Source organism: Nyctereutes procyonoides, unplaced genomic scaffold (assembly GCF_905146905.1).
Source record: "Nyctereutes procyonoides isolate TBG_1078 unplaced genomic scaffold, NYPRO_anot_genome, whole genome shotgun sequence".
NCBI lineage: Eukaryota > Metazoa > Chordata > Mammalia > Carnivora > Canidae > Nyctereutes > Nyctereutes procyonoides.
The window spans coordinates 57,889,621-57,901,136 of NW_026575142.1; the positions used below are offsets into that span (position 1 = coordinate 57,889,621).

An 11,516-nucleotide genomic window follows, 5' to 3' on the forward strand; every position below is an offset into this window, starting at 1 on the left:
GGAAAGGACTGAATTGGCCATTAAGTCAGTTATTTATTCTCGTTTACTGAGTTATCTCTGAATTTAGAGGCTAAAACATAAAACATTTATTTTCTGACTGTATCTCTGGGTCACAATTATCTGGGTACAGCTCAGTAGGGTGCTTCTGGCTCAAGTTACAGTCAGGGCGGTATCTGAAGCCTTGACTAGGGGAGGATCCACTTTCAAGCTCACTCACCTGTTGTCAGCAGTATTCAGTTCCTCATAGGTTGTTGGACTGAAGTACCTCAGTTACTTGTTGGCCATGAGTTGCAGGATTCCCTCAGCTCTTTGCCATGGGGGTCTCTCCACTGGGTACTCACAAGCTGGCAGGTAGCTTCCCTCAGAGGGAGAGTCCAAGATGGAAGCCACAGTTTTTTTGTAACCTGATCTCAGAAGAGACATGCCATCCCTTTAGCCACACTTTAGTCATTAAAACAAGTTACCAGGTCCAGCCCACATTCAAGGGAGGGCACTGCACAAGTTCATGGATACCAGGAGTGTGGGATTGTTGGGAGCTATGTTAGAGCCTACCATTTGGAATCCATGTGGACATAAAGAAATATGTGTCAATTTAACTCCCATTAAAGAGAGATAAATGTAGAGGATAGGACACTAGAAAACGATGCATCTCAGAAGCAACAATGTACACTTTTGATTAGCAAGTGTAAACTAAATCATACCATATAAGGAGTGGCCATAATAGGATTATTACTATCTACTATGATAATTAGACAGAATTTTTCTATCCTGGACCGATTTTTCCCTGAGAGAGTTTGCAACTGCCATTATAAATAAAAGACATAAAAAAAGTGGGAGAGTATGTTAAAATAAGTAGGGTCTAAGAGTGTTTATTAGAAAAGTGAACATATTAAATATGAAGTCAAAGCCAAATTCTCCATTACTAGAATCCATTCTGCAATAGAAAAAACAACAACAACAAAAACCCAAAAAAACTCCACTAAATATGTTAGAACTGAAGGAAAACCACACATCAGATCATTCACAGAAACGAAACCCACAGTATGTCTTCTTTGATTATTATGAGAACAATTTAATGCAAACAAATAATAAGGCTGGCAAATGGGACTGATGATATTAAAAAACTCAAAAGAAATAGTATTATATGGATAGCAATATCTCTGAAAACATAAATATCACTTATATTTGGGTATTTTTTAAATGGTAGCTCGGCATAAACTATTTTAAAAAAATGATTATTTTTATTGCTTTCCCTTTCTGTATTTCCCTTTCTCCTTAGTTTGATTTCCTTTTTTTTTCTATCTAAATTTTTTTGTTTCTTCTAATATGTCACTTTTTGAGTTATTGTTGGTTAAACTTTGTTCCTAATTATAGAAATACAACTAGGTTTTGCAATGATATATCTTGAATCACAAGTACACGAAACAAATATCTTAGTTACTCTCTGGTTACCAACTTATTTTCCTCAAGGGAAGGTACTGAGAGGATATTAACTTCCTCATCTGACATACCTTGCTTGCACAATAGGTCATTGAGCATCCTCTTCTGTTTAATATCTTTGCTCTTGAATTCACTGAGGCGCAGGGACTTTGTGTTTAATATTAAAACATGGGTCGGGGGTGACTGAGTGGCTCAGTCAGTTAGGTGTCAGTCCTTTGATTTTAGCTCAGGGTCAGGATCTCAGGGTCATGAGATGAGCCCCACCTAGGGTCTGCAATGAGCATGAAGACTGCTTAAGATTCTCTCTCCTTCTCTTCTGCACTCCCCTAGACCTGCCCTTGCTGTTGTGGGTGTGCTCTCTTTCCTCAAATCATCAATCAATCAATCAATCAATCATGATCAGGTATGACAGGATACTACTATTAATTATAACTCAATTATTTTAACAACTTTATTGAGGTATAATTGACACATAATAAAATGAACATTAAAAACTCAGATCTGAGTTTTGCTTTTTTCTTTTCACTTTATGATTGTGCTTTGAGCATTTGGAGAGAAACACTTCTCTCAAGGTAGAACATAAACAAATCTGTAAAAAATGTTTTTGATGATTCCCTTGGTGGATATGGCAACACTCTCTGTTGCCAATGCAGCCTAGTTAAGAACTCTGATTTTTTTCAGATTATCAGGTGGCAATGTACACAGAGAAGGTGAGATCCCTTCTGAGCCCCAAACCATAAATTAATATTTTCCCAATCTCATTCATCTTTGTTTTTGTGTAGGGAGATGATTCAGTTCTGGTCAATGAGATATGAGTCAAAGTCTACAGGGCACTTCTGAGAAAATGTTTTTCTCCTTGTCAGTTATTTTAGGACTACAAGGGACCAAGCCAAACTACTGAGGACGCAGAGTGGAAAGATGAAAGAATCTAGGTCTTTAATGATCTTGTTGAGTTGCAAATTGACGGACTCTGTTTCAGGTCTTCCTCTGAATTTCTTATGATGTGATGTTATAAATAGCCTTATCAAAGCCACTATATTATATTGCATAACCCTAGGAAGAACCATTCTCATTGTACAACATGGCAGTCCTGGAACTTACTGTTTAAGCCACTTTTAGATAGATATTCTATAGTTGCAGCCAAAAGCATCCTACTTCATAAAGTGGGGCAGATGGTGTTCCAATATTAAGAAACTTTCTCTCTGTGTACCAGTTTATACCTTGCAAGACTATTACTGGAAAGTTTTAAATTAAGTAACAGAAGCCACATCTCAGATCTAAACAATAAAAGAAATGCATTGGCTCATGTAAATGAGAAGTCCAGAGGTAAGGCATGCTTTAAGGGATTTGATTTAGGATTTCTTGAGGTCATCAGTGATCTGGCTTTTTTCTGCCCTGATGTTCTCAGCTCTATTCTCCCCATGTTCTGGCTTCTTCTTCAAGCTGTCTTTCTTCATGGTACAAAACTTTACAGTTATTTCAGATCTCATTCCACCCCTCAAACTCTGATTGAGCCATTGGTTAGCTTAAGTCACATGCTCTATTTTAGGAGCTGAGGATGCAATCAAATTTCTAAGAACTCCCTAAATCAAAATTGGAGGTTAGAAAGGAAAAATGAAAGGCTGGGACCCAAGCATAAAGTGTCCACTCCATGGACTTGGAATTATAATGCCAAGGGTCTTTTTCAAAATGTGTTTGAAATTTACTGATATTCTCAAAAGAGTATGAGGTAGAGATTACCAATGACCTTAGGCCCATGGGTTACCAATAAAGCACAAGATTTGGTGAACTAAGAATAGATCTGACTGTCTGTGAACCTCTGTTAAGCCCTAGTTTGAACATTTGTGAGATGAGACTTCCGTTTATTTCTAGAACTAGATGTCAAGGCAATCAATAGTGATTTAAAGCAGCTGCTTCAGGAGAAATGTCAAACTCTTTGCTCTTTAAAAATGTTAATGGAAAATTTAAAAATCTGTGAACTCTTTTCAACACCTTCACTTTTCTGAAATCCAAAATTACTAGTGTTAAAAAACAAAATTCAACTAAGTGAATTTAAAGATCAAACTGGCTTTACTCAACAATTCATGAGTTGGGCAGCATCCCATCTATCAAATAGAAATGAACTCCAAAGAATTACAAAATGGGAGACTTTTTATAGACAGAAAGGTAGGAACAGGGAAAGAGTGGATTATCTTCCTTGGATGGGAGTGAGGAGAATGGGCCTATCAGATGGATTACCATATTAAGGCTGATCTGGAAATTCCAGATTTACTGGTTTAAGATTACATTCCTGGGAGAGGTTGAAATTAGGTGTTCAGTCTTGGTTTGCTGATTTGGGTTTAGCACAAGTAACTCCATTTTGGACCTCTTGTCTCTGTCTCTCTTTACACTAACATATAAAAAAAATAATGCAATGTGATTCAGTCAAATCCACAGACACTGACACAGCTGCCATTTTCACCAGAAAATTAAGCAAAATTGGCAGGATATACAACCAGCTATTTGCAGAGGCACTTGAAATCCACAGCCTATGTTTGCATGGATTCTTGGCACAGGATGCTCAGTGGCAAACCATGGTCATCTGAGAGCCTGGATTAGGTACTCATCACCCTGTAAACATTAAATCTATTTCACACCTGCTTTGGAAACCTAGAAATACTGCCAACTTATTTTCCCAGATGGATTTTGCAAAAATTCCAGCATATTGTACAAAATTATAGATCAAAGTAAATCCAGTTCTCAAATTTATTGGACATTTGGAATCAGTAAAAAATATGATATCTGTTTCAGAAAGGAACCTGATGCCCTCAGAGGTCCTTATCATTTTGACCAGATCAGGACAAACTAGGAACAGAGAAGCTGTGGTTCCAAGATTGGCTGGCCCAAGATCCTTCCTTTAGAAACATTCCCAGTTAGGTGACATGATCCATACCCAAAGCTGTAAGGAATGTGCTACTTTCTCTCTGAAAACCATTCTACAAGCTAATTGCTTTTATTATGGAGATGTATTCCCTGACTGTACTGGAAGGGTGATTTTGAAAATTCAATGTGGTGCAATGTGTATATAAATAAGCTGCTTAGGAGAGAGAGGAAAGCGGTAGCCAATGATAATTCTTTCCTAATGCTCTGAGATTATCTGCAGTTTAAGCAATTAACCTTTTATTTTTTTTTCTTCAATTTTTAGAAAAGACAGTTTGGGCACTTTAAATAACCACAGCAGTGCTATGTTCACACTGTAAGTAGAAAGTACAAGTGATGGAAACATCGATATTTCCCTGACCATAAACTTCAACTTTCCTCTTTCACATACTAAAAGAGCTGTATAGGGTAATGGTTAAGAGCTCCAGTCTAGGGGTGCCTGGGTGGATGGCCCAGTTAGTTAAGTGTCCATGTTTGGCTCAGGTCATGATCCCAGGGTCCTGGGATTGAGCCCCATATCAGGCTCACTGCTCGGTAGGGAGCCTGTTTCTGCCTCTCCCTCTGCCTGCTGCTCCTCCTGCTTGTGCTCTCTCTCTGTCAAATAAATAAATAAAATCTTAAAAATAATTTAAAAAAACGCTTCCATATAGACCAGATTGCCTGAATTCTGGCTCTGCCATTTGTTATCTGGGTAATCTTGGATAGGTTTCAAACTCTGTGTGCCTAGGCTTCTTTCTCTATGAAATGGAGATAATAATTGCCTGTGCCCTTGTTAAAAGTTTTAACTAATTAACACATATAGAGCATTTAAAGTAGTAAGCACTATTTAAACATTAGCTGTAATTATTTGATACATTTAACTTTCAGATACATTGACCAAAGGAAGCTTTATTAGAATCCCAAGATAACTAAATCATTGTGTACTTTGATACTATATTTTTGCAGACATTTGCTTTGAAAAGTCATTTAATATCTCAATAAAAGACATATGGCTCTATTAGTTCAGTGTAGTTTAGTATACCATATTAGGATTCTATACAAACACTCCAAACATATATTATTTGAAGGTTCTATAATTTATTTAACAAATATTTGTGGAGCACCCACTGTGTGTAAGGCATTGCCGCAGCACGGAGCTGATGGTACATGTGTGCACGAGGGCATGCATGCAAAATCCTGGCTTATCTGGAGCTTTTATCCTTTTAGGAGGACACAGACACATTTCCTTTTCCTGCTTTCTGCCATCATCTTCCAGGCTAAGCTCGAGCCAGTGGCCTTCTGGCCTAGCACAGCTTTCACCATGGCCCTCAGCAATGCCAACATGCAGAAGCAGATTAAGCATATGATGGCTTTCATTGAACAAGAAGCCAGAGAGAAAGCAGAGGAAATAGATGCAAAGTCAGAGGAAGAGTTCAACATTGAGAAAGGTCGTCTTGTGCAAACCCAAAGACTGAAGATTATGGAATACTGTGAGAAGAAAGAAAAGCAGATTGAGCAGCAGAAGAAAATTCAGATGTCTAATCTGATGAATCAAGCAAGGCTCAAAGTCCTCAGAGCAAGAGATGACCTTATTACAGACCTACTAAATGAAGCAAAACAGAGACTCAGCAAAGTGGTAAAAGATACAACCAGGTACCAAGTGCTGCTGGATGAACTGGTCCTCCAGGGTTTGTACCAAATGTTGGAGCCTCGAATGATTGTTCGTTGCAGGAAACAGGATTTCCCTCTGGTAAAGGCTGCAGTGCAAAAAGCAATTCCTATGTATAAAATTGCTACCAAAAAAGATCTTGATGTCCAAATTGATCAGGAATCCTACCTGCCTGAGGAAATAGCTGGTGGAGTGCAGATCTATAATGGGGATCGTAAAAAAAAAAGGTTTCCAATACTCTATAAAGCCGGCTGGACCTCATAGCCCAGCAGATGATGCCAGAAGTACGGGGAGCCTTATTTGGTGCAAATGCCAACAGGAAGTTTTTGGACTAAACCTTTGGGAGAGGTAGAGTTCATCCACTGCTCTTGCTGTGGCGTGGAAGTTTCTGATATTTGAAGAAACGAGATATCTGTGTGGCTTCCTCTTCCCTGTTCTCATAGTCTGTATTTGTCAGAGGATACTCTGTATAGCTAATGCCCTTATCCTAATTGTTAACACTAGAGAGAAAGTTTCACTTCATATAATCAGGAAAGCTCCTTCTTAGCTTATCTAAAAGTAGCACAACTTCCGTCAGGTTCTGTAGTGTGAAGGTGAAGGTATCAGATGGTGGTCACAGGAGCTTCACCAAGTCTCTGCTCTTCCTCCAGTCCTCTACTTCCAGTTCTTGAGCCTAGAGGTGATGTGTATGGTGTTCTCTGATATGAAGTCTTTGCTCTTAGGCTTAAAGTGCATGGGGGCCGTGCATTCCTCCCAGCAGTAGTTGCTTCACTGCTAACCTGTTTAGGCATAGAAGTGTTCCTCTTCTGTAAATGTGATTTAAAACCTAAGCCATGAATATGTCTTATTTATTAAAACAAACGATTTATATGGAAAAAAAAAAGGAGGCCACAGACAATAAATAAGCAAGAAGGTGACTTGTGAGTTCTATGAAAAAACATAAAGCAAAGTCAGGATAGAGAATGATGGAGAGTAGGCTTTTACAGGGAAGGCCTCTCTGAGAAGGTGACACTTAAGAAATCAGCTGAAGGGGTGCCTGGGTGGCTCAGTGGTTTGGTGCCTGCCTTTGGCCCAGGGCGTGATCCTGGGTCCCGGGATCGAGTCCCACATCAGGCTCCCTGCATGGAGCTTGCTTCTCCCTCTGCCTATGTCTCTGCTTCTCTCTGGGTCTCTCATGAATAAATAAATAAAATCTTAAAAAAAAAAAAAAAAGAAATCAGCTGAAGAAGTGAGGACATGAGCCCTGTGAATATTTGAGAAAAAGGTTGTCTGGGAAGAGGGTCCGGCAAGTGCAAAGGCCCTGAAGTGGAAGAGGGGTTGGTGTATTTAAGCAATGGCCATGTGGAATTGAAACCCAAGAGGTCTGTCTCTACACTGTCTTATATATGCACATGTTGTCTCCTGCATTCTCCCTCATAAACTGTCTATTTCAGACAGGAAGATTATGTGACAAAAAGAAAAAGATCACCACAGTGAAATATAAGTAATATGGATTCATGTTTGTTAGGTTGACTTACATACAGATTCCAACGAACCAGTGTAGACAATAAATTTGACTTTCTCTTTTCAAAAACAGCTCACACCAGGAAACAGAAAATATTCCATTAAAAGCAGCAACTAGAACATTCTGGAATGCCTCTTAGCCTAGAAAGACCCTTAGCCTAGGGTTTTTGTGTAAAATTTTGCACGCCCCGGTCTTTTTCTGGGGTGAGTGCAAGGTCCCTGAAGGGTTTCTGAACCCAATAAAAGTTGAGAGTCACCACTTCAGCAAATAGTATCTTAGAACCTAGAAATATTCTTGGTTTTGTTAAAAAAAAACAAAACCAAACCAAATGAGGGATGCCTGGGTGGCTCAGTGGTTGAGCATCTGCCTTTGGCTTAGGTCATGATCCTGATGTCCTGGGATCAAGTCCTGCAGGGAGCCTGCTTCTCCCTCTACCTATGTCTCTTCCTCTCTGTGTCTCTCATGAATAAATAAATAAAATCTTAAAAAATATATATCGAATGAGCAAAAATGTATCATAAAAATAAATATATTTTTGATTGTCTTATGTTGTTGAGAAAGGGGAGTATAAGGAAGCCCATTGTTTTTTTTTTTTCTTAAAGGTTTTGTAGCTATGGCATCATTTAGAAAATAATTACTAATTTGTTTAATTAAGGCTGAGAAGTTAATTCTGAAGTTAAGTCTGAAGAGCTTATTTTGAGGGCAAATTTTAAAGAGTAGCAGCCAACTTCATAGAAAAGCAACCTCTTGGCTAGAGGAATATTCTGAAGAACATTCACAACTACGTATTACAAGTATTCTATTTCTGAGGCAGTGCCAAAAATTCTGGGTAAGGAGAATCTAAATCAGTTGTTATAAACTAAGAAAGTGTGTTATTCTGGGTCCTCTGAGAATCAGCCACCAAAATGGGAGTAGATGTGAAAGGATTTTATTAAGGGAAACATCTGAGTGAGAGAACATGGGGAAGAAGGCAGATAAGCTGGGAGTGCCATCAAATTATGATGCAAGTCTGATTCCAAATGAAAGAGATTGAGAGGACCCTGGATGGCTTAGCAGTTGAGCATCTGCCTTCAACCCAGGGCGTGATCCCAGGGTCCTAGAATCGGGTCCTACATGAGGCTCCCCGCATGGAGCCTGCTTCTCCCTCTGCCTGTGTCTCTGCTTTTCTCTCTCTGTGTCTGTCAAGAATAAATACATTTTAGAAATCTTAAAAAAAAAAAAGAGAGATTGAGTAGGAAGGTTAGGTGGAAGTGTCCTAGGTCTCCTGTGGCCTGAGTAAGTTCAGCAAGGCTGTCAGGGAGTCCTAGAACCAAAGTCACGTGCTAAAGAAGCCCCAGGTCTCCCAGGACTGGGTTTGTCTTGGTCCTTACTGTCTCTGTAGCACATGGTCGCTGGCTGGGAATAGTTTGTTGGAAGCCTGGCCTCAGCCCAAACTCAGCAATGGGTTTCAGTGCAGAGTCACCAATTACTCTACAGTTGATGTTGGAGGCGTGCATTCTCATGGCCCCAGAGAGGGAGGGTATCTGCATCACCTGAGGAGCTGTCTCTGCAGCTTCCACCATCTCCAACCTTGGCCCTTCCACCCCAACTCAAGATGTCATTAGCAGCTACAGGGGCCTGCTGCCTAGATGGAAACACTGGCCAGGCCACCAGAGACGGGTGGGATGTGTCATGTCCCCGAGACCATGGGAGATAGAAAACTACTTTCCGTTTGATGTTTATTTTAGGAATGAATTATTGGAAATTATCTTTTATAAATGGCTTCCTACGAAGTTACCAAGTAGCTATATGTTGCTATGTCTGCATTCCTGATTTGTTCTAAAAAGTCAAAGGACAAAGTTGTTTAGTAAACAGTTTCCATGGTCATATGGATAGAGCCCAGTTCCTGTGGTCTCAAGAACACTACAACAAACAAAAGACAAGTTGAAATACCTGCTGGTGAAGGGTAGCTCAATAAAGATTGTGCTGTGGTTAGCTACATCACAGGAGCGATACATCTGACCCTCACACACTTCAGGCATGCTCCCTCCGCACATTCTGCTCTTCCTCCTGGCTGACTTCTCTTCTCAGGCTGCGTCCTACCTACTACAGCATATAAGAATCTCTTTCTATATGGGATCTGAACTAGAGTATATAGCATTTGCTTACAAACAGGCCTCTCCCAGGGCACCTGGGTGGCTCAGTCAGTTAAGTGTCTGCCTTTGGCTCAGGACATGATCTCAGGGTCCTGGGATGGAGCCCCGCATCAATCTCCCTGCTTGACAGTGAGCCTGCCTCTCCCTCTGCCATTCTCCCTGCTTGTGCTCTCTGGTTTGTGCTCTCTGGCATGTGATCTTCCTCTCTCTCTCTCTGTCAAATAAATACATAAATAAAATCTTAAATAAACAAATAAATAAATAGGTAAATAGCCTCTCTCTCTCTGAACATGAATACTCCAGTCCTAAAAATCAGGTGCTATATGCAACAGATACTAACCAGGTCCTATTTGTCACTATTTTATTTTATTATTTATTTTATTTTATTATTTATTTTATTATTATTATTTTTATTTTTCATTACTTTAAATGGAAAAAGTGTAATGGGTGTTGGTCAGTGTTAAGCATATCTTAAAATGCAACATAACACAATGAACTATCTAAAACTAATACATAAAATGTTCATGTTAGGATGTAATTTGCTCAAACTATCACTTTCTGATCACCACAAATATTAGTGCAATTAACAATGATCGCTCTATATGCAGTAACGTGCACAGTTTACATATCCTGTGTAGATATGATGGTTAATTTCATATGTCAACTTGATTGGCTTAAGGGATGCCCAGATAGCAGGTAAAACATTTTGGGGGTGTGTCTGTGAGGATGTTTCTGGAAGAAATTCCCATTTGATTCAGTAGACTGAGGAAAGAGATTGCCCTCACCAATGTGGGTGAGCATTATCCAATCTGTTGAGGGCCAGAAGAGAACAAAAAGGTAAAGAAAGGATGAACCCTTTTCTTGAGCTGGAAGATCCACTTTTTACTGTCCTTGACATCGAAGCTCCTGGTTCTCAAGCTTTTGGCCTCAGACAGAATTACACTAGCAGCTTTCCTGGGTCTCTTGGCTCTTCAGCTCATGGATGGCAGGTTGTGGGGCTTCATGGCCTCCACCGCTGGGTTAGTCAATTACTGCAAGAAATCTCCTCCTTTATATCCTCATATATTGGTTCTACTCATTCTGTTTCTTTGGAGAACTCTGACTAAGAGACCAGCAGACACTGTTTGTGACCCTGGCCTTTTCTGCAGCAATTGGATTTCTAGCTGCCAGCACCTGAAATTCTTTGCTTCAGGGTTTTCACAGTCCACTGGATAAGGACTTTGTTACAGAATAGAAATGTTTTCCAATTAATACCCTCTGGGGCAGTTCTCATCCAATGACTGATGGGAAGAGGTGGGTGGATAAAGGCTGCTGCTCCCTTACCCCTCGAGTGGAATAACTCTGAGTTATTCTATTTACACTGTATATTCTGTTTACACCGACTTCTTTACTGGTGTTTCCCAGATTGTTAACCAAATAGGTATTTGCACTCAAATACTTGTTTCAGGCTTCTGTTTTTGAGGGACCTAACCCAAGACTTTTTACCATAGACTTTATGCACTATGGATGACTGTGTTGTTTTAATCTATTTCTTAGCTCCAGCAATATCCCAGATGGATATTCTCTTCATTGACACTCAGCATACTTTTCAAAATATCTATGATTCTGACATTCTGCCAATTTTTTAAAAAATTTATTTATTTACTCATGAGAGACACAGAGAGAGGGAGAGACATAAACAGAGGGAGAAGCAGTCTTCCCGTGGGGAGCCCAACGTGGGACCGGATCCCAGGACCCAAGGATCATGACTTGAGCCAAAGGCAGACGCCCAACCACTGAACCAGCCAGATACCCTGACATGCTATCAATTTTATTTAGAATATATACCATTACTTTCCTCCTACATAATTTTGTCTAAAATGTTATATTA

General features: G+C 39.7%; 1 protein-coding gene across 1 annotated transcript; it reads left to right on the forward strand.

The window, feature by feature from the left end:
* Positions 1-5,659: 5,659 nt before the first annotated feature.
* Positions 5,660-6,372, forward strand: LOC129498756 (V-type proton ATPase subunit E 1-like). The gene has a single exon (XM_055308310.1). It carries the CDS (start codon positions 5,660-5,662, stop codon positions 6,269-6,271), a length of 612 nt encoding a protein of 203 aa, XP_055164285.1. The 3' UTR covers positions 6,272-6,372.
* Positions 6,373-11,516: the final 5,144 nt, after the last annotated feature.

What these genes read in the sequence shown, in the direction of transcription:
- LOC129498756 (XM_055308310.1), top strand. Translation starts at nt 5,660, where the DNA reads ATGGCCCTCAGCAATGCCAACATGCAGAAGCAGATTAAGCATATGATG.